Genomic DNA, 22,597 nt, shown 5'->3' with positions numbered 1-22,597 from the left:
AGGGGTGAGTGGGAGGTGTGGGGTGTAGACTCCCGGTCCCCCAGAGGCTCGAGCCCACAGACTGAGGCTGAGGGGGGTGGGCGAGGCCCCCAACTGACCCTCCCTCCCTCCCTGCACCCACAGAACCTCAACCAGAACCCCCGGACGCTGCTGCCCAAGTTTTACGGGCTGTACTGTGTGCAGTCGGGCGGCAAGAACATCCGCGTGGTGGTCATGAACAACATCCTGCCCCGCGTGGTCAAGATGCACCTCAAGTTCGACCTCAAGGGCTCCACGTACAAGCGGCGGGCCAGCAAGAAGGAGAAGGAGAAGAGCGTGCCCACCTACAAGGACCTGGACTTCATGCAGGACATGCCCGAGGGGCTCATGCTCGACGCCGATACCTTCACCGCCCTCGTCAAGACCCTGCAGCGGGACTGCCTGGTGAGGAGGAGCCCACGGCCAGAGTGGACCCCTGCACAGCTGGGATTCGGGACCTGTCTCCCGGCGCCTGGGGCTTGGATGGGGTCGTGGTGGGGGAAACGGGTGGGGGAGGACCCCTCCCAGCAGGGGAGCAGAGTGGGGGGTGGGACATGAGTTTGAGGTCCCCAGCCCCCTGCATGGCTTAGGACTAGCAGGCACCTCATCCGTATCCCGGAGTTGCACAGGCCCATGGAGGAGGGTGATGCGGAAGCAGCACCCCCAGTCATAGCCCCCCAAGCCCAAGATGCAACCCCAGCACCAGGCAGCCAGGTAGTCCTTGCGCAGATTCCACCCAAAGGTGAAAACCGAAGCCCACGTCACGGGGGACTGGCCACCTTTCCTGGCCCTGAGCTGGGGAAAGGGGCGTGATGTCCCTAAGAAGCGACTGTTCCATGAGCCGTTCACTCGTGGTGGGGACCAGAAAGGCTGGCCCTGCCCCCGCCTACCCTCTGCACCCCCCACCCTGGGGTGACAGGTCTAGAGACCCCCAGAGAAGAGACCCTGTCATACTACCAAGTCCTGGTGCCACAGTGACGGCTCCAGAGCCTGGCCCCAGGCAGCCCGGGTGCCCAGCCCAGCTCTCCCACATCCAGCTGAGCAGCCCCGGGCCCAACACCTTGCCTTTTGGTGCCTCGGTTTCCCCACCTGCTGAGTGGGGTGGTTATTGGGGAGTAGGGGAGACTCTGACGTTCTGGGAGCTCAGCCTCCTCCATGGCCCTGGCTAAGCTCACTTGAGCCCCGAGGCCAGGAGCTCTGGTCTCTGCCCCCACTTCAGAGATGAGAAAACGGGGGCTCAGCGAGGGGCTCCCTAGCCTGCAGCCCCCACCCGCTCAGCCACCTCCACCCCCTGAGCGCTTTGAGAACTTGACAGACACCCCCTAGAGGGCCTCCCAGATGCACCAAACACGGCGTCCTTTGGGGGACCTTGGGGGTTCCCTGAAGCCGTCCCTGCAGCTCTGGGGCATCCACACGCCTCGGGGTGCGCCTGCACGCGGGAGCATGTCCTGGGAAGGCCGGGGGTCGCGGTCGGAGCACCTGTCGGGAAGGAACTGGGCCCCTGGCCCCGGGAGGCGGGGTGCCGTGGGGCCGGCCCTGCAGGGGTCGGGCCCGGAGTGGGGTGAGGGGGAGGGTACCAGGCTGGGGTGCCTGCCCTGAGCCGCCGCGCGCGCCCGCAGGTGCTGGAGAGCTTCAAGATCATGGACTACAGCCTGCTGCTGGGCGTGCACAGCATCGACCAGCACGAGCGCGAGCGCCAGGCCGAGGGCGCCCAGAGCCCCTCCGACGAGAAGCGGCCGCTGGGCCAGAAGGCGCTCTACTCCACCGCCATGGAGTCCATCCAGGGCGGCGCGGCGCGCGGCGAGGCCATCGACACGGACGACACGTGGGTGCCGGGCCGGGGGCGGGGCTAGTCGGGCGGCCTCCGCGTGGGGGGCGTGGCCATTGGTGCGAGGGGCGGGACTAGCTAGAAAGGCCTCCGCGTGGGGGCGGGGCCATGAGACGGACGGCACGTGGGTGGCGGGCGGGGCCGTCGCTGCGGGGGCGGGGCTACTTGGGCGGCCTCCATGTGGGGGCGGGGCCATAGAGACCGGTGGCGTGTGAGGGCTGGGGGCGGGGCTATTCCGACGGCCTCCGTGTCGGGGCGGAGCCTTGGAGACCGACCACGTGGCAGGGGGCGGGTCCTTCCGCACCCCTCCTCACTGCAGGCCGTGGGGGGGGTCACTCAGGAAGCCCTATGGCTGCCTTCGCCGCCGCGCTCGCTCCCTTCCCCAGGTGGAGGAGGAGGGCATCACCCCCATTTCGAGATGAAGAGATGAAGGCTCAGAGAGGGCGGGCTCTTTCCCGGGGCGCACAGCAGCTGGTGGCCTCCACACCGGACACTTGACTCTGGAGGACATGGGGGGACTTGGCCCAGGGCTCCGGGGAGGGCGAGGCTGGGGGTGGGGGCAGCACGCAGAGGCCGATGCCCCCTGCCCCGTCCTCACTCCGACCTGGCATTTGTAGGGTCTGCACAGGGCACGGCAGGGAGAGGCTGGGGGAGCAGGTGAGCTCGGCGGAGCATGGCGTGCAGTGAGAACTGCTGCCAGTGGGGTTGGGGGCGTTCCTGGGCAGCTGCTGCAGTGTGACCCCACTAACCACTCAGGGCTGGGGCCTGATGCTGAGGGACACGGTTAAGTCCCCCTGACATTGCCCAAAACCCCTCGAGGCCTGCTGGGAGCGTGTGTGCATGCACATGTGTGTAGGTACCTGTGTGGGCCATGTGCTTGCCCGGGCCTCGGAGCCAGGTCCCTAGGCAACCCCCTCTCTCCTCCAGCTCCCCCCAGAGTGGGGGTCCCTGGTGCTGGGACCTCTCTGGGCAGCAAAGCTGCTACCTATGCGGAGCCATTTGGAGCCTCCAAGGGCTGCTCGGACCCCCTGGGCTCCAGGCTCCTTCCACCCCTGGCTGCTCCGCACGCCAGCCCTGGCTCCCTGTGTTCCCCCAGTTTTGGAACTGGCATGTGGTCCTGAGAACGGGGTCCTCCTAGGGGGCCATGTCTGGGCTGAGCCCCCAGAAGGCAGCTCCCCGCGCCCGCCCAGCCCCGTGGGTGCTGACCAGTCCCCTCTCCCGCAGGATGGGCGGGATCCCCGCCGTGAACGGCCGAGGGGAGCGCCTCCTGCTACACATCGGCATCATCGACATCCTGCAGTCCTACAGGTGGGTGCCAGGGCTCCCACTGCTCCCCCACTCACGGACGGACGCGCCTGCCTGACGGTGCTCCCGTCACCCAGCCGCAGGCCTTCCTCAGCCTTCCAGAAGGCTCCAGCCTTGTTTCCCGGAGCTGCCGCACAAAGTACCGCAGAGAGTGACAAACCGCTTGTCTCCCGGTTCGGGGGCCAGAACCCTGAAATCAAGGTGTCAGCCAGGCCCTGCTCCCTGCATCCAGCCCCTCTCCTGGCTTCTGGCCTGGCCTCCCCCATCTGTCTGTCTGTCTGTCTGTCTGCTGGTGGCTGAATCGCCTCTTCTTACAAGGACCCTGTCATACTGGGTGAAAGGCCCACCCCACCCCACTGTGACATCGTTTTAACTGCCCGATTCTGTCTGTCATGAGCTTCTTTCCAAATGCCACACATCCTGGGACCTGGGGTTACAACTTCAGTCTTTTTGGGGGGTACCATTCAACCCAGACCGGCACTTGTGCCTCTGTCAGGAGCCCAGCAGGGAGGCTTCTGGCCCGCGTCCCCAGGTCCCCTTTTGGGGATCCTTCCGAGAAAAACCACAGTCCCTGGAGTACGTGCAGAAACCCTGACGGCTGAGGCTAACGCCGAGCCCAGGCTGGAAAGGCAGCGGGTGGCCGGGGGTGGCCGGGGGTGGCAGCCAGCCGCTCCCTGACTTAGCTGCGTCCGCTGAGCACCTACTGTGTGCCCAGGGCCGGGACAGAGCCGGGAGCAAGAGAGTCCCCGGGCTGCCCGCCCGGCCGTGGAGTGTGACAGCTGGGAACAGCTTTCACGGCCCGCAGAAAAGCTCACAGCCCACTGCGTGCCAGCTGGTCTTGAGCCTGGGCCACGTGCCTGGAAAAATCTAGAAGGAACAGACACCTGATCCCTGTCGGCAGCTGCTGCTGGGAGTTGGGGCAACAGGGGACCTTTCGTTCACGTCTGTGCTTCGTAAGCTTTCGGTGACGAGCATTCTTAAAATTGCTTAGTTCTTTACCATGAGGGCGAGATGTGCTCGTGATACATTCAGACGCTGTAGAAGGGTAGTTTTTGAACATGACGTCCCCATTTCTCATCCAAATTCTGCCCCCTCTGTTCTGGTTTGCTAATGCTGCCGTTATGCAAAATACCAGAAGTGGATTGACTTTTATAAAGGGGGCTATTTGGTTATAAATTTACACTCCTAAAGCCATGAAAGTATCCAAACTAAGGCATCAACAAGAGGAGACCTTCACTGAAGAGAGGCCGATGGCGTCCAGAACACCCCTGTCAGCTGGGAAGGCACGTGGCTGGCGTCTGCTGGTCCTTTGCTCCCGGGTTCTGGTTTAAATGGCTCTCTCCAAAATGTCTCTGGGCTTCTGTCTCTCTCAGATTCTCGTTCTCAGCTTCTCTCTCTCAGCTCCTGTGTGTCCCTGCTTGTTCTCCCGGGGTGTTTCTCTCTAAGCATCCGGGGGTCCTTTCTTAGCTTCTTTGGGGCAAACTCTGGGCGTCATCTCTTAGCTTAGCACCTCCAAATGTCTTTTTGTCTGCATCTCCCAGGTGTCTCCAAGCATCGGCAAGTATCTATGTCGGTGTCGGCTCTTAGCTTCTCTCTTAAGGATTCCAGTGAACTAATCACCGGATGGGTGGGTCACATCTCCATGGAAACAACTCAGTCAAAAGTCCCACCCTAATCAAAAGACTAATCAGTCTGCCCCCACAAGACTGCATTATAGAACGTGGCTTTTGTGGGGGACACAGTAGACACAAACCAGCATAGCTGATGTTCGGGGTGGGATCGTTCTCTGGGGTTGGGGCTTCCTGAGTGCCGAAGGGTGTAGAGCAGCCTCCTGGGCTCCCCTCACTTGATGCCAGGGGCACCCCCAGTCGCGACAGCCACAGGTGTCCCCTGGGGGCAGAGTCGCCCCTGGGTGCAAGTGGCTGACCTGGAGGCCTGGCTGACGTCCCCGTGTCCTTTCTCTGCAGGTTCATCAAGAAACTCGAGCACACTTGGAAGGCTCTCGTCCACGACGGGGTGAGCGGCCACCACCGACTCCGTGTCCCCGTGGCTTTAGGTCACACGTCCCCCGGGGGTCAACGGGCACTGTTTGGAGACATCGGTGGTTGGGTTGTCATAACTGGGGGAGGGGGCTTGCTGCTGGTGGCATCGAGTGGGGGGAGCCCAGGGACACCACTCAACCCCTCCAGCACCCAGGAGGCCCCCGCCCCAGAGAAGGATCTGGACCCCATGTCAGCCGTGCTGAGGGTGAAACGCTGCCTTAGAAGATGAGGAGGCTGGGTCCTGGGTCCTGGGGTGTCAGGGGTCCCCAGTAAGGGGCTCAGCATTTCCATGGCACCCTGCGCCTGGTGGGCTCCCTGCTGTGTGGAGGGCACCCCACTACATCCTCACAGTCTTTGGGCTCCCCCTTCCACTAATGAGCAAACGAGGCCCGGAGAGGGCCATGCTTGTCTGTGGTCACCAAGGGGAGATCTGCAGGGACCTCCCAGCCCGGCTGGCACCCAGGAGCGCCAGCTGCCGTCTGCAGGCCAGGCGGTCCCTGTGCAGCCACAGGCACCCCTTCAATGCATGGGAATGGCCGTGTGCCAATAAAGCTTTATTTGCAACCAGGCAGGGGCCATAGTGGGCCAATCCCGGCTCCCGAGGCTCCATCTGGTTTTTTTTACCTTCATACTTAAGCATTGACCTCTTTGAATATTGATTTTACTCACTCGGTTCAAAAGTTAAAAAGCGCAAATGGGTTTGTAATGAATGAACTGCACTCCCACCCTGTTCCCTTCCAACCATCCCAGTCCCCAAAGGCAGTCGGTTTCTTGGGACCCTTCCGGACAGTCCCCACGCAGTGCCTGGTCTCTGCCCCTTTGCACACAGAAGGCAGCCCCCACCCCCCGACCCCGACATGCAGGGGCTTGTCCCAGGGCTGGGTCCGGCCAGAAGCCCTTGTCCTTTTTGCCAGCTGCATGGTGCTCCCCCACACACTGCTCACCTGCTGACCTCCGGCACTTTCCGCCGGCCTCTCTTGCTAGGACACGGTCTCTGTCCACCGCCCCAGCTTCTACGCCGAGCGCTTTTTCAAGTTCATGAGCAACACGGTCTTTCGGAAGAACTCCTGTAAGTTTTGGGAATGAGGGGGTAGAGGGGAGGGGGCAGGGAGGCCGAGGTGGGGGACAGAGCAGTGGCTCTTGATCCCACTGTGTGGGGCCAGAGATTTCATCCCAACAAGGGGCCCGTCGAGGTTTGCCCCAGCAGGGGTGACGAGCACACTCTCGGGGGCCGTGCTGCCTGGGTTGGAATCCCGGCTTGGCCTCACCCAGGCTGTGTGACCTTGAGCAAGTGTCGCCCCTCTCTGTGCCTTGGTTTTCTCCTCTACATAGAGTGGTCAGGGTGGGGGGCTTTTACGGCGGCATCAGCATCACCCGCAGGGCCCAAGGGGCGGGCCACACGTCCATTGGCTAAAGCGGGCGGCATCAGGGTTGTCACAGGGCAAACGGCAGCCGGGCAAGGCAGGGCCTTGGGGTTCCAGCCCCCTGTGCCAGGGCCCCCACATCAACTCTGGGCCTCCACTTCCCCTTGGGCGATGCTTTAGAGCCCGGGGTCAGACTCAGGAGCTGTGTCCCACGTGCCACCGGAAGGTTTTTCCTGGTGTATCACTCATCACCCACCCCAGCCCCCCACCTGCCACTGACAAGCCCCCCTGAGGGCAGATCCTCAGCGCTGGGCATACAGCCGGCGCTCAGCAGTGTCTGTGGGTGAGTGTGCCCTGGAACCTGACCCGGCTGCTGAGCAGCAGCCACGCGTGCCTTTTCCCAGTCCCGGGTCTGCTGCTGGAAAGTGACCAGGGTGGGAATCTGTACCCCATGGAGATGGGCACACCCCCCTAAATTGGGGCCTTTGTCCGGGAGAGCTGTAGTTAGACGTGTCCCAGCACAGCACTGCCTGGAACCCTCCCTGTGACGTCCAGAGGCCTTTGCCCACTTTAGTGAATCTGTGGCTCCACTGCAGGCAAACGGAGCCCCTGCCCGGCCTCCCAGGGGCAGAGGCCGCCAGGGGGCTGACGCTGGGCTTGAACCTGGCACTTAGATGGGCTGAGCCAGGCCCTGCCCTGAGGGGTCACTTACTGTTACAGACACGGCTCCCGGCCCCGCAGCCCCGGAGCTGCTAACCCAGAGCTGCCCGGCCGGGAGGGCGCCCTGCCCCGGGAGGCCTGGGGGTGCAGGCGCCGAGCAGGGTCCCCAGGAGCTCCGCTCGCTGTTGGCGTCGGGGCTGGGTGACCCAGGCCCCGGGGCCTCGCACAGCAGAACCGGGTTTGAAGTGGGGCTTTTACCACCAGGAGGCTTTTTCCAGGGCCTTGAAGGACGGGGCGGGGTGCGGGAGGACGGGCGGGGTGGGGGCTAACGCCATTCCTTCCCCAGGAGGTGGGCGGGGCCGGGAGAGCGTGGGCTGGGTGGTGGGCGGGGCCAGGTGGTGGGCAGGTGGAGCTGGGAGTGCGGTGGGCCCTGCCCTGGGGACCAGCAGAGTCTGGGCGGTGCGCAGGCCCCGGAGGGGGGCGGAGCCTGGGTGGTGGGCGTGGCTAGTAGAGGGCGGAGTCTGGGTGGAGCGCAGGGCCGGGAAAGGGCGGGGTCTGGGCGGTGGGCGGGGCCCGGAGAGGGCGGGGTCTGGGCGGTGGGCATGGGCGGGGCGGCAGCTGGATGGAGGGTGGGCGGGTGGAACGGAGCACCGACCCCACGGCCCCTCCGCAGCCCTGAAGTCGTCGCCGTCCAAGAAGGGGCGCAACGCCTTGCTGGCCGTCAAGCCCCTGGGGCCCACGGCCGCCTTCTCGGCCGGCCAGATCCCCAGCGAGCGGGAGGACGCACAGTACGACCTGCGGGGAGCCCGCAGCTACCCCACGCTGGAGGACGAAAGTAAGGGGGTGCTGCCAGGAAAGGGGCCACGGGGTGGGGGGAGGGGGGAGGCAGGGACGCGGGAAGGGCTAGGGGCAGCTGGATGCGCGGGGGGCAGCGGCCCATGGGAGACCCCTGAAGCTGGGCGGGGCCCGGGTCCTGCGCCCCATCCCCAAGGGGTTTACAGAACCACCTGGCAGGGGGCGGAGCCGCGGGGGAGCTCAGCATGGAGGGTGCCGCCCGGGGAGGGGGGAGGACCCCGTCCCGGAGGTGTGTGGAGACTTCAGAGACGGGGTGAAGCTCCTTTGGGGTGGCCTTGTCCTGGCGATCCCCTCCCGGGAATCGGCAGGGCTGGGGGGATGGCACCCATGAGGAAAAACGGGGTACAAAGGCCCTGGGGCAGGGGGAGCCCCGCTTACCAGTTTGGGGTGCAGAGGAGGCCCGGGTTGCTGGAGGGAGGGGGTGAGGTGATGGGTAGATTGTGCAGGGCTTGGTGAGCCACGGTGAGGGGTATGGTTGTTCCTTTCAGAACACCAGGCAGTTTCCAGAAGTTTCTGTGCAAGTTGGGGGGGTGTTGGTATTCAGGTTTTTTCTGCCTTTTTAGCAGCTGTTTGGGGAGAAAGGAGTGTGGGTGGCGGGTGGGACAGGGGCGCAGCGTCCGGGCAGGAGGGGAGAGGCAGGACGGAGACGGGCCCGTGGTGGGGTGGTGGTGGGGACACGGTGGCCCCGTGCACTGCTGACCCCCTGCCCTCGCAGGCCGGCCCGACCTCCTGCCCTGCACGCCCCCTTCCTTTGAGGAGGCCACCACCGCCTCCATCGCCACCACGCTGTCCTCCACGTCCCTCTCCATCCCCGAGCGCTCCCCGTCGGAGACGTCGGAACAGCCGCGGTACAGGTAAGAGGGGGGCCGGGGGCAGGGGCTGTGGGCACAGCCGTGTCCTCCATGTCACGTCACCGGTTTCCGTCCCTCTTACAGGCGGCGCACACAGTCGTCTGGACAGGATGGCCGGTGAGAGCCCTGCCCTCCCCTGTCCTCCTTTCTTCTCCATGGCCGACCTTTCCTGGGGGCAAGTCTAGACCCGCACAGAGTCTCGGGGGTCACTTTGTAGTTTTGATCTGCCCCGAGCCTCTGGGGCCAACTGGCCTCTCCTCCCCGCTTCCCTGTCCACTAAATTTTTCCTAACGGGGCCAGGCGGCCACTCGATTCTCGTCTTCACAGCTGCAGAAGGGAATACGGCACAGTGCCCCCTCCCACATCTGCTGCCCCCAGGAGCGACCCTTGGCCGCACTTTGTTTCTTTAACAAGTTATTTGAGGCTTTTACCAGAAGACGCACAAGTGCTTGTTGTCCCTTTTATTTTGACACAGACAAGGGGCCGTGTGCACCCCACCCCACACCCTGCTTTTGGCACTGAGCAGACAAGCGTCCATCCTCTGTGGGCCCGGGCTGGGTGCCAGAGTCACAGGGAGACCCGGGGGGGCTGTCCCTGCCCCCTGCAGCCCCCCAGGCTGGGGAAGTTCAGACGGAACTTGCCGGGTGGGGTGGTGGCCCGGAGGCTCAGACCTCCCCTCTGGGCAGGAAATCAGCCCCAGACCCCGAGCTCGGTGGGCCCTCCTCAGGGGTGGAGGGTGAGGAGGGAAACTGAGGCCCGCTCCCATCGCCCAGGCCCCAGGAGGATGTCCATGTGGAGGAGGACCTGCAGCAGATCACGGTGCAGGTGGAGCCCACGTGCAGCGTGGAGATTGCAGTCCCCACGGAGGAGGACGCGGGGTGAGTGCGAGTCTTGGGGCACCCACGTCGGGCCTGGCACACCCATTTGGTCCCTGCCCTCGTCCCCAGTGCCCTGGCTCGCGTCGCGGCTCAGGGAGGGAAGCCGTCCCCCTGGACCACGTGGCAGGGCACTCGAACCCTTGTCTCATTCTTTCTCCAGCCAGTGACGGAATGGGTGTTTACTTCTCACCCACAGCCCACGGCTGCTCTGGTTTCTACGCATCTGTGTGTCAGCCAGAGCAAAGGGGGAAGGGAACGGGGAGGGAGCGGCCTCTGTGTGTGAAGGGCATAATTCCTGCTCTAATCCCATTGTCCACGGCACAGCCACATGGCCAGACCTAGCAGCAAGGTTGGCCGCGAACCATCAGTTGAACACTTAAGTTCGTTTTCCTTTTTCTTCTTTTTATAACAAAAGCATTTAAGGCTATGCGTTTTCCTCTGAGGACTGCTTTGGCTGCATCTCATAGGTTTTGACCAGAACTAGTCCTTCTTTTTACTGCCTTACAGATAGTTGGTGATTTTCTTTTCAGTTTCCTCTTTGATCTAAGGCAGTGGTTTGCAACCAATATGGGGAGACTTTGCACCCCACTCCCAAAGACATTGAACAATGTTGGGGAATACTGGTAATTGTCATGATTGGGAAGGGGATGCTGCTGGTATTGAGTGGGGGGAGCCCAGGGATGCTGCCCAGCACCTCCACAGGATGCCACCACCCCAGAGAATGTTCCGGCCCCAAGGTCAGCTGGTGGGAAACCCTGAGCTGGCACTTATTTAGGAGTTCAGCTCAACTTCCAAGAATTTTAGGATTTTTTTATGTTGTTGTTCACCTTTTTAGTATACTCTTTCCTAAGTTGACTACGTTGATTTGAAGAAAGAACCCTGTGAGATCTATGCTTTCTTTTTTAAGTCTTTCTTGCCAAGTATAACATCCATCTTTACAAATGTTCCAGGGATATATGAACAAAATGTACATCTCTGTCAAGGGATGGAAGGTTCTACATCAGCCTGTTCTGTCTGATTTATTGTGTTAATCATTCAGTTCCTTTAAGTCCTTATTGTGATTTTTGTCCATTAGCTCTACTGCTTTAATTGTGCTGTTATCAAATCCTTGTCTTTGTAATAATTTTCATTTTCCATGCTTTTTAGACCTTCTGTTCTGTTTTAAAAGATCTCCCCAAGCCCTGACCCATTAAGAGTTCATTTTCCCCACCACGTACGTGCCCGTTTCTGTCATTATCAGCTTTTTTGCTGTCATACCCTAGCCGTGTCAAATTTCAGGCAGTCTTTCCCCCCCACAAAAAGAAAAAAAAAACTCCAGAAAGCAGCCTGACATCAAACATGACCAGAGAACAGGCCCTTGGTGTCACGCAACTGATCACTTTATTCCGGGGGGCACATCATGCACCCTTGGCTTGGCCACCGGCCCCGTGCTGCGTGCCCACGTGGTCTCAGGCCTGGCTCTGCCCGGGGATGGCAGCTGTACCCCCTTGTTAGACCGTGATGGGGGGCGGTGGGTCAGTTCACACCAGGGTTTTCAAACCAGGCACATGCAAAAGGCTCATCGAGAACCAGCAAGAGGCAAATCTTGGTTCCCACCCCACAGCCGGGAGGCACCCTGTACCCCCATTTGACGAGGGAAACTGAGGCTCAGTGAAAGCACATGGCTGCCCAGAGTTGCCCACTGGGTGGGTGCCGAGGCCAGGGTTTACCCTCAGTGAGGGGGTCAGCAGATCATCCCAGGGGTCAAGGGCAGCATTTGGGGGATTTGTCGTTTCGTCGTTGCGATTGCACGAAACGGGCTGTATCAGGGCACACTGCGCACAGCCAGGTTTCCGGGGACTTTGGTTCAGTGACGACTCCGGGAGATGCTTCGAGAGCGGGGCCCTGCCATGGACCTTGAGGGAGGGGTCCGGGGCTCTGGGAGGATGGGGTGCTGCCAGGGCCCGGCCCCAGGACTTCCGCTTCTCACCCTGTGTCCCCAGGGTGGAGGCGCCCACGGCCTCTGCTTCGGCTGCCGTCGAGGTGGAGACGGCCAGCCAGGCCTCGGAGCCCGCCAGCCAGGCCTCGGACGAGGACGACGCGCCCGCCACGGACATCTACTTCGTAAGTCCCTGGGGTCAGCCCCCGTACACACCCACGCCAGTGCACACACGGGCACACGTGCTCACATAGCACGTACATACCCACGGGCACGTGTGCTCATGGCTCACGTGCTCACACAGGCAAACACACCCATGCAGGCACACACAGGGCACACGTGCTCATGTGGCACACACACAGGCACACACAGGGCACACATGCTCACGTGGCACACACAGGCACACACAGGGCACACGTGCTCACGTGGCTCACACACACAGGCACACACACCCATGCGGGCACACACAGGGCACACGTGCTCACGTGGCTCACACATAGGCACACACACCCATGCGGGCACACAGAGGCACATGTGCTCACACAGGCACACACGCCTATGCGGGCACACATACCCATGCGGGCATACAGAGGCACACATGCTCACACAGGCACACACGCCCATGCGGGCACACACAGGGCACACGTGCTCACGTGGCTCACACACACAGGCACACACACCCATGCGGGCACACACAGAGCAAACGTGTTCACATGGCACACACACAGAGGCACACACAGGCACACGTGCTCACGTGGCACACACAGGCACACACAGGGCACACGTGCTCACGTGGCTCACACACACAGGCACACACACCCATGCAGGCACTCACAGGGCACATGTGCTCACACAGGCACACACACCCATGCGGGCACACACAGGGCACACATCCTTACATGGCGCACACAGGCACACACACCCATGTGGGCACACACAGGGCACACGTGCTCATGTGGCACACACACATAGGCACACACGCCCATGCGGGCACACACAGGGCAAACGTGTTCACATGGCACACACACAGAGGCACACACAGGCACACGTGCTCACGTGGCACACACAGGCACACACAGGGCACACGTGCTCACGTGGCTCACACACACTGGCACACACACCCATGCAGGCACTCACAGGGCACACGTGCTCACACAGGCACACACACAGGCACACACACCCATGCGGGCACACACAGGGCACACGTGCTCACGTGGCACACACACATAGGCACACACACCCATGCGGGCACACACAGGGCAAACGTGTTCACATGGCACACACAGGCACACGTGCTCACGTGGCACACACAGGCACACACAGGGCACACGTGCTCACATGACGCACACACACAGGCAAACACACACGGATACACACGTGCTCACATGGCACCCGTTCACATTTGCACAGGCGCTCGCAGATGTACGTGCACACTCATACACACTTGTGCACACTGTGTGCGCACACACCCTCTCTCTGTCTCTCTTGTTCAAACGCCGCGGGGTGGGAGCCTCCTGCCGGCCCCACCCAGGCCAGGCCCCCCGAGGCCCCGGAAGCTGCTGCCGTCCCCTCAGCCTCAGGTCCCAGCCCTGTCGCCCGCCCCGTGTCCTGGCCCCGGCCCCGTGGGGAGGCTCAGGCTGAGGTCGGGGGTCTGCCAATGGCCGGGGCTGGAGGAGGCAGGCTCTTCAAGCTCGGGTAGGCTCCGTCCTCCAGGAGGGCAAAGGGCCTTCCCGAAGCGGAGTTGGGGGGCTGAGGGAGCGCCGTGCTGCCTACGCCCTGGGCCAAGGAGCTATGGATGTTTCCGGAAGAGTCTGGGTACGTCTGAGCTGGACAGGGCTGACCCGCAGAGCTGGAAGGCGTCTGTCCCCCTTGTGCCTCCCGTGGGAGCTGGGGTGAGCTGGGTGACCAGGGGGCCTCAGAAGTCCAGTCCAGTGACCCCGCTTAGGGGTGACACCGTCCCAGACACCACAGGGAGAGCCACGGCTGCTGTCCGCTCTCGGCTCCGGGGGTAGGCAGACTCTGGCTGCCTGTGTGCGTCCACCAGGCCGCGATGACCCCGCCTGTCCTAGAGACGCCGCCTGGGGGCGTGTGCCTGTCCCCCTCCGTCCTCTCCCTGGCCACAGGCCGCGGTCCCACCCCTCCCGCTTTGGCCGTCCGCTCGCACCCCCCTCGCTGCCACCCACCACCCCCTGCCCGTCCCTTCCCGCGGCCTCATCCTCTGTCCTCTGTCTTCCTTCTGCCCGCCCCGCCCCCGCCGCCACCCAGTTCACGGACGGGAGGTACTGGATTTACTCTCCCCGCCATCGCCGACTGCGGGCCGTGACGCTGAGCTCCTCGGGGACTGTAAGTGACGCAGTGGGCCTCGCAGGGGGCCCCGGCAGGGCAGAGCTCCGGCCCCCAGCGCGCTCCGGCCGCCCAGTTGTCCCTGAGAGGACCTGGGGACATGACGGTGACTGCGCCCGGCGCTGCTCGAGCGCACATCTGTGGGGCGCCAGGCGTCACCCACGTGATGTCACCCCCACGGCGGTGTCACCCTGACAGCTCTACAAGCGTCACCCCGACAGTGTCACCCCACAACATCGTGACCCCAACAGTTGTCCACCCAAGCGTCACCCCAATGGTGTCACCACATGATGCTGTCACCCTAACAGTTCTACAAGCTTCATCTCTGGCAGTGTCACCCCAACAGTCACCCCATACAGGCGTCACACCACAGTGGTGTCACCCTGATAGTCACCTATATAAGCATCACCCTGACAGTGTCACCCCCATGACGGTGTCACCCCGACAGTTCTACAAGGTTCACTCATGATGTTGTCACCCTGACAGTCACTCATACAAGCGTCACCCTACAACAGTGTCACCCCCACAGCGGTGTCACCTCAATCGTGTCACCCGGACAGTGTCACCCCTGCAGCCACCCATACAAGCATCACCCCAATGGTGTCACCCCCCACGGTGTCACCCCGACAGTCACCCATACAAGTGTCACCCAACAGTGTCACCCCCACAACTGTCACCCTGACAGTTGTACAATGTTCACCCAATAGTGTCACCCTGACAGTCACTTACATGAGCATCACCCCATGATGGTGTCACCCCCGTGAGTGTCATCTCCCGATGGTGTCACTTGGCCCTGAAGTCACGTCCCAGCAGGCTGGCACACCCAGGCCTGTTCCCGCCCCCTGCCCCCCACCCCTCAGCCCTCCTGGGTGGGCCCCAGTGGGGCTACCGCCCCTTACCTCACCGTAGGGGCTCCCCCTGTGCAGTCACGTGCCCTCAAGCACGTGGTAAAACCAGGTCCCGTCGTCCCAAGCAGCCCCCAGCGTCCCCGGGAGCCTTGTCGGTGCTTCAGCTGTCTCGGCGAGAAGCAGACAGGGAAACGGGCACCAAGAGGCCAAGAAACACCCCCTGCCACCAGCCACACAGCGAGCGGGGGCCTGCAGGGGTGTGGGGGCCCGAGCTGGGGCTTGTGCTCTGGAGGTGGAAACCCCTCCTCACCCAGGGCCCGTCGGCCAGGCGCAGGGAGTTGGCAGGAGAGGGGTCACCCCCAGATAAGCCAGGGGCTGCGGGGGGCGAGAGGAGCCAGCCCGGCTGCTGGGAGAGCAGCAGTGTCGGGGCGGGAGGTCCAGCCGGGGGGACTGGGACACTGTGGCTGCCTCGAGGGCCCCATTCCCCGGTGTCCACGCGGGGGCCTTGTCCCTGCCACCCGGTCGGCCCGCTGACGGCGGACGGACCCCCGTGCCCTCCCCCCCGGAGGACGGGGCAGCATCTGGCCTTCCCCACCGCGAGAGCCGGAGGGGCCAGGCCGCCCACTATCTGCCTCCCAGGGTAGCTGCCGACACCCCCGCCCCCCACACCGGCTGGGACGTGCCTTTATGTCCCCCCGGGGTGCCGGGGGCGCAGGGTCAGCCCACCCAGGGCCGGGGAGGCCTTCCCAGGAGCTGTTGCAGTGCCTGGGCCGGGCAGCGCAGCAAGCGGGTCCCACCGAGCCGGGAACACATCTGGTGGAAGGGACCCTCACCCTGCAGCGCCTCCGGGGAGGTCGGGGGGCCTGGGTGGGCCCCGGGTAGGAGCAGGCAACAGGGGCCACCTGCCTGGGGGGACCAGGCCGAGTTTGGGTGTCATGAGGGGTCGGACGGGCCATGGGACGCCCGGTGGCGGCAGGCAGGGGTCTCCTCAGCAGGGGCTCCATGGGGAGCAGGCTGCGGGTCATCTACAGTGGGGGGCCACCGAGGCCCCGGGAGAAACGGGGAGCAGGATGGGCCAGTGGCCTGGGAGGGGCAGGCAAGGGGCTGGGGGCCACACACCCTCCTCCTAAGGAAGGCTCTCTGGGAGACCCCTGTGCCTCAGTTTCCCCCCACATCCCAGGCTGATCTGTGCAGGCGGGGAGGGGCAGCCAGCCGCGTGGGCACGTCCTGGAAGACCTCCAGGCACTACCGGGGGACACTGAAGGGCCCCAGGACTCTGCTCCCGTCTGAGGGCCGGTGGCCGCCCGGTGCCCCCACGGGGCGACATGACGGGCTGGGGCCAGGACGGGGAGACGGGACCCCCGGGAGGGAGCTCCGCACACCCCCTCGCCGTGACCGCGCTGCCCCCCTGCTCTGTCTCGCTGCCCCTTCTGCTCCCCGAGCACGCACCCCGCCGGCCCGAGCCTCTCCCGCTCCCCACGAGCCAGGCCGCGGCAGGACCCCCGGCAGGGACGGGGCCGGCAGGGGGCCGCGCTGCTGGTGGGGTCCGGCCTCTTTTACTTCTCCTTGTTTTTTCCTCCTCGCTCTCCTCTGTCCCGCGCGCGCCCGCCCGCTCTGCCCTGCTCCCTGCCGCTCCCGCCCGCCAGCCCACCGACGACAGGAGCTGGGTGTACTCCCCGCTCCACTATAGCACCCCAGCCCGCCCAGCCTCCGACGGCGAGAGCGACACAGTAAGTGGGGGGCCGGCGGGGGGCTCACCCACCCCTCAGACATGGCAGGCCCGAGAGGGCACGGCCCCCAGACGTCCGGGCGACCGGCGGGGAAACTGAGGCAGGGAGGAGGGGGCCCACACCAGGCCATGAGGGAGCCGGCGACAGGGCCCAGCCAGGGGGGGACGCTGCAGGCGGGGAGGGGGCCCACCCACCCCCATCCAGCGCCCCCTCAGCTCCCCCTCTTGCCTCCTGCAGTAACTTCTATGCAGACCCCAACCCAGAGCCCAGCGGCCGCCATCCCTGAAGGAGCCGCTGCCTCGTCGCCCCGTGGGATCCTCACGGCCGCCCCCCGGAGCCCCGACCTCGTCCCCCTTCCTCGACGGAGGCCGGACGCCGACGGCCAAGCCCCCGACCCTGCAGCGCCAGCCGCTCCCGGCCTCAGAGCCCCCCGAGCTCTCCCCGTCAGCTACCTGCGCCCGTGATACTGTGAACCCCCCCGAGTCTTCAATCATGTATTTATTTTGGGTCCTCCCTGTCTGCACAGAGACGGTAGCTCGCAGGCGCTTTTTTAGGGAAAAACAGTGGAAAAGGAGGACGCTCCGCCCGACGGCACTTCCTGGTTCTCCGCGGGGCATGGCCGCTGCCCTCGGCTCTGGGGAACCCCGGGGGCCTGGCCCCCCGAGGCCCGTCCAGCCCGCCCCCCACTCGGCTCAGGTTTAGGGGTTGCGTTCCCCAGGGCGCTCACTCAGGGCGGCAGCTGCTCACCGTCTTCGTTTCCGCCACTCTGTCGTCAAGGGGCGTCCTCCCCCTGGCCCCCAGGGCAACCCCAAGAGCAGGAGCCTCCAGGCGACTACAGTAGGGCCGCGGCCTTTCTCACATCCTCCCACTGGGCCGTGCGAGGGTCCAGAAGAGGGGCCCAGGCTGGGAGACACCCCCTTCCGAGCTCGGGACGTTCAGGACGGGAGTGAGCGGCGTCTTTTTGTTTGTTTGATTTAAAATTATGATGTCCGTTGGGTTCCGAGCCAGCAGGGCCGGCTGTGTAGGGGAGCATCTGCGTCTTGGGGGCTGTCAGACACCCCCACGCTGCCCCCACTTCCCGAGCTTGCTGAAAGGCAGCATGTTGGCCAGTTTTTCTCCCCCGGGTGGGTCCCCCGAGGCTGCCTCAGATGGGAGGAGCTGGGAGGGGGCTTGGAGTGGTAGCTGCACCCGCAAATCTTCCCCAGCCCTTGCTCCCCACCCCGCAAGCAGAACCCCATGCAGGGACCAAGAACCCACTGACCCAAGAGTTTGATTTTTTTTTTTAAACCCTTTGCAAGCTCCCTTCCTGTTTCAGGAGCCCCCCAACATTCCACCTCCCACGGACCCCACTCCTTGGCCTGCAGAGAGCCTTCCCCCGAGAAGTCAGGGTCTCGGACGCACAGCCTGCAGGTCCAGCTGCCCCATAGGGTCGTGCCCCACTCGCTGTCGGCACCAGACAAACCTCAGCCCTGAGGAGTGGTGACAGCACCCCTTCCATTCAGCCCCTTGGGCTGTGGCCAGGGGAGGCCCCTCAGTGGGCTGACTGTCCGTGGGGAAGCTACTGTTGAAATGAGCCTTTGTGGGGCTGCAGATCGAACGCGCCCCATCCTCGCCCACCCATGGAGGCCAGTTTGGGCCCTGGGCCTCGAGCTCGCCCGCCCGTCCGTCCCGCCCTGCCCGGCCCCCCAGAGGCTGTGCTGAAGTTTCCAGAAACCTGGAGCCCCTCTCTGCCCAGAGGCCTGGCACCAAAGACCATCACAAGCCCCCCGGGCCTGATCTGGAAGCCATCGGCGCAGCCCCTGGGGCATCCCTAGCCGTCCCGATCTTCGGGGTGCAGGCTCAGCAAGGAGGGGCCTGGGTGGGAGCAGCCCCAGCCCCAGCCCAGGGTCTCTGCGGGTCCCCTCAAGGTTTACCAAGACCCGGGCAGGCCTCCCTTCCATCCTGACAGCCCCATTTTTGTGTTACGCTCTCAAGATCCCTTTGGAGACCTGTTTTGTGTTTGTCACGTTTTTTGTACCTTCCTGGAGAACTGTAAGTGGAGGCTGAAGCTGTGCAACGGCGTTCACTTCTGATTTTCGGGGCGCGGGAAGGCAAGGCCTATTTATGATGTTTGGCGACGCTTTGCCTTCCCCACACCCTCCAGGAGGACGCCCCCTGGGGCCACCCGGCTGCACCCCCAAGTTCAGAAATCCATAAACACTCCGTCTCCCGCCGGCGTCTTTCCCCTGACAGCTGCTATTGCTAAGAAAGCGGACGTGTCTGACGACTGGACTGTACAAGCTGGAAGGCGTCTGCTCGGAGAACGACCGTCCTCCCCCTCCTCTCTGGCGCCCTGCAGTGACCTGTCCCCTGCAGCCCTGGCTCAGTGCACTACTCCGGCTCCCCGGGGGGCCCTGCCATGGTCCCCCACCCCGGGACCCGCACCTTCCACCTCTTTCTCTCCGGCGATCGAACCGCGCCATCACCTGCCCCACTCCGATCTTCGTTTTTCTGGCCGAACCGATGTCGAAACAAAACACAACTGCAAACCTCGTGTGTCTTAACTCGCCCAGGGGTCGCGTGGACTCTGCCCCCGGGGTCCGGGGTGTGACAATCCACAGCCTGGCACCCTCCAGCTCAGCCGAGGGACGCCATCCTCACCGAACCCAGATCCAGGGGCGCCTCTGGCCGCGCAGCCACTGCTGGCCCCGTGTATGCAACCCCGGCCCCAGCCCGCCCGGCCCCCCAATTCTTTTTACGTGGAAGCGATTCTCTCTAATAAATCGGGTGATCGCGCAGCAGCCTGCCTCTCTGTGCCCATGGGTTTCAGGGGCCTGGGTGGGAGTCCGACGATCGTTTCTAAAACAGCATCTCAGAGCAGACAGAGACTATCCTGCGATTGATTAAATGATGAAAACAATCATGACTGGATCTTAAACGAGATTCTCTCATTTCAGATCAGTTTGGCTCAGAAAATTTAAAGAACCTGACACTCGTGCAGCATGGCCCAAACACACACACACTCCCCCCAGGTTTTTACATTCAGTCTGCCTGAATTGTTCAAACTGAGTAATGGATGGGTGCGGTCGCAGTTGATTCGTCTGGGGGAGGGTGGCGGCCGGTTGCTAAATCCTAGGCTCCCAGGATTGCTCTGAGGGTACCGGCGGCGGGGGCTCTTTCCCGGAGGCGAGGGCGAGGCGGGGGACTTGGCCAGGTCCCCGGCGGGAGGCGTGCAAGTATGGAGGGCGGCGAGAAAGGAACAGGCGGGACACGTTTCTTTTTGGGATGATGAAAACCAAGAGAGAGCGTTTATTAGGGGAGAGTACAAGCTTATATTGGGCGGTTTAGAGGGCGGGGTAGCTATAAGGGTTAAAGGCTTGGATTGGTTCTGAGAGGGCGCGGAGGTTGATTGAAAAGGGGGCGGGAGTTGCTCCGGTAACGGGGAGTGGGTGGGCAAGGTAAAGGGGGCGGTTTTCTCCGGCAAGCCCTCCCCAGTGGTTTTTACTTTGGGGTGAGGAAATGGGGCCTGCATTCGGCTCCACTTTCTCAGGCCCGGGGGGCCGTGGAGGGCGCAACCACCCGTGCCCCACTACCTTTCCTAGGGGCTGATCAGTTCCCCTGGCCCAGGCCCGCCAAGTCAGAACTCGATAACAGTGTCCCGCAGATGGGACCCCTCGTAAGGGGAAGATGTTTCTCCTGGATCCCAGTCGGAGAAACGCTGCATTAAAAGTAAAATTATTTCCAATGGCAAGCCCTTGAAGAAAAGCCAGTTTTTGTTTTTGTTTTTTATGCAATTTTATTGAGATACATTTACATACCCTACAGTCATCCAAAGTGTACAGTTATTCACAGTATCATCATATAGTTGTGTATTCATCACCAGAATTTTTGAACATTTTCATTACTCCAAAAGATAAAAGTAAGAATAAAAATAAAAGTTAAAAAAAAAACAACCCAAAACATCCCATACCGCCTCCCCCCCCATTATTCATTTAATTTTTGTCCCCATTTTTCTACTCATCTGTCCATACACCGGATAAAGGGAGTGTGAGCCACAGGGTTTTCACAATCACACGGTCACACTTGCAAGCTACGTAGCTACTCAGTCGTCTTCAAGAATCAACATCACTGGATTGCAGTTCGGCAGTTTCAGGTATTTCCTTGTAGCTATCCCAATACACTAAAAACTGAAAAAGGCTATCTATATAATAACCTCCAGAATGAGCTCTCGACTTTATTTGAAATCTCTCAGCCACTGGGACTTTATTTTGTTTCATTTCTCTTCCCCCTTTTGATCCAGAAGGGAAAGCCAGTTTTAATCCTAGGTGCAGACGCGGACACGGGTGCTGTCACACGTGCAGTTCTTACTCTCCAGGATGAGCGCTCAAATGCATTTTGAGGCTGTCCTATAGTTTTGGGAAACATGAGGCCAGGCCCACCTGCAGTTTTGGGTCACCCCATCTCCCTGACCACCCAGAGCCCACGACAAGGACAAGTGGGGATGTTAATGAGAGCGGGGGGAGGTGGGCTTCCTCGCCTCTTGTCAGGTGGGACCTGACAGATCCCCCACACTGTGCATGGAGCCCCCCCCCACCTCGCCCCATGCCCTCCTGCATTTAGACTGGTCTTGTCAACTTGTATTTCAAGATAAGCTTATTTAAAGAGTGGTTCAGCTTAAGTTAAAATGTTTAGCATCCTCCTCCAAACCCCAGCCCCATGCGGTCAGGATCGTGGCGTGCAGGAGCATGGAGCGGACTGCAGGGACCCCCGCATCTGCCAGCTCCAGGCTCACCCCCTGTGGTTGGGGCTCCACACCAGCCCCCGGTTAAACTCCAGTAAACAGCCAGCCCCGGGGACTCTCGCCCCTGCCCCAAGCCCTTCCGCGTTCCCCAGCACCCACAGGACACAGAGGACCACCAGGGTTCAAGTCTCAGCTCCACACTGGCTCATCGGGCCCCAGTTTCCCCATCTGGAAAATGGGTATAATAATACAAGACACTCCAGGGGAATTCAGGAAGATACTCGGGTTTAAAAGAAAAGCCAAGCCCAGGGCCTGAAATGCAAAGGGATTCGTTGAAGGGCGGTGGCGCAGGGTGAGGCCCGCCGTAGAAGGTTAGGTCAGCGGCTAGAACTTTCAGGAAAGACTCCGTTCCGGCTCCCACCCGCTCCCGGCTCCTGAACCAAGACCTTCCCGCCTCCCCAAGGGCCCCGCCCACATGGCGCGTGTTCCCACAGGCCCCGCCCACTGAGGCTCCGCCCCTGGGCCGGTCTGCTCCTCATTCTGCCTCCTAGGACCCGCCCCAGAGACTCCGCCCTCTCGGTCCGCCTCCCCCAAAGGCCCCGCCTACCGAGGCCCCGCCCCAAGGCCCGTCTATTCTTCCTGCCGCCTAATCCCCGCCCACCGAGGCTCTGCCCTCTCGGCCCCGCCCACACAACAGGGTCCGGTCGAGGCCCCGCCCATGTTGACCCCACCCCCTCAGCCCCTCCCACCAAGCTCCGTCCTCACGATTTCCATCACGATTGGCCCCGCCTTCTCGTTGTCCCGGCCCCACCTCCTCCTTAGTCCCGCTTCCCAGCCCCCGCCTCTTCCGGGTCGCGCTACACCCGCCCCTCCCTTCCCGACCCTATTCCCGCGATTCCTTCTTTTCTTGGTCCCGCCTTTCCTCAGGCCCCGCCCCATCCCCGTTTCCCGATTGGCCCTTGCTCCGCCCACTGTTCCTCAGGCCCCCAGAGGCGCGAAAGCCCTCCTAGGGCTGCCTCCATAACTGCCTGAAGGGAGAGTCCCCTGGATTGGCGGCGACGGCACGGCCGCAGCGCCTCACGCGGGTCATGTTTGCTGCCGAAGGCGCGGTGTCGGGGCGCCGGAGCCCTCGCGGGCGGGCGCGGCGGGCCGGGTTCCTCTCTCCAGCCTCAGGCGCGACTGGGGCAGCCCGTAGCGCGCCGCGGGCAAGGAAGGCCCTCGGCCCAGGTCCCGGATA

General features: G+C 62.8%; 1 protein-coding gene across 3 annotated transcripts in view; it reads left to right on the top strand.

Annotated features, from left to right (window-relative positions):
- Positions 1 to 19,451, top strand: part of PIP5K1C (phosphatidylinositol-4-phosphate 5-kinase type 1 gamma) — a 67,243-nt gene extending 47,792 nt beyond the window's left edge. Inside the window, exons 7-19 of one of the 3 annotated variants that reach the window (XM_037823957.1) lie at positions 124 to 423; positions 1,638 to 1,843; positions 3,071 to 3,154; positions 5,119 to 5,167; positions 6,178 to 6,262; positions 7,891 to 8,052; positions 8,788 to 8,926; positions 9,008 to 9,040; positions 9,697 to 9,801; positions 11,784 to 11,904; positions 13,985 to 14,062; positions 16,557 to 16,640; positions 16,878 to 19,451. In XM_037823957.1, coding sequence (XP_037679885.1) covers positions 124 to 423; positions 1,638 to 1,843; positions 3,071 to 3,154; positions 5,119 to 5,167; positions 6,178 to 6,262; positions 7,891 to 8,052; positions 8,788 to 8,926; positions 9,008 to 9,040; positions 9,697 to 9,801; positions 11,784 to 11,904; positions 13,985 to 14,062; positions 16,557 to 16,640; positions 16,878 to 16,880 — 1,449 coding nt within the window. In that variant the 3' untranslated portion in view covers positions 16,881 to 19,451. The remainder of the gene's footprint in view (positions 1 to 123; positions 424 to 1,637; positions 1,844 to 3,070; positions 3,155 to 5,118; positions 5,168 to 6,177; positions 6,263 to 7,890; positions 8,053 to 8,787; positions 8,927 to 9,007; positions 9,041 to 9,696; positions 9,802 to 11,783; positions 11,905 to 13,984; positions 14,063 to 16,556; positions 16,641 to 16,877) is intronic. The other 2 variants (XM_037823958.1, XM_037823959.1) reach the window with 2 other exon arrangements.
- Positions 19,452 to 22,597: the final 3,146 nt, after the last annotated feature.

The sequence above is a fragment of the Choloepus didactylus genome, assembly GCF_015220235.1.
Source record: "Choloepus didactylus isolate mChoDid1 chromosome 25 unlocalized genomic scaffold, mChoDid1.pri SUPER_25_unloc1, whole genome shotgun sequence".
Lineage (NCBI taxonomy): Eukaryota > Metazoa > Chordata > Mammalia > Pilosa > Megalonychidae > Choloepus > Choloepus didactylus.
The sequence above is the reverse complement of the archived record's forward strand: the minus strand, read 5'-3'. Positions and strand labels throughout refer to the sequence as shown.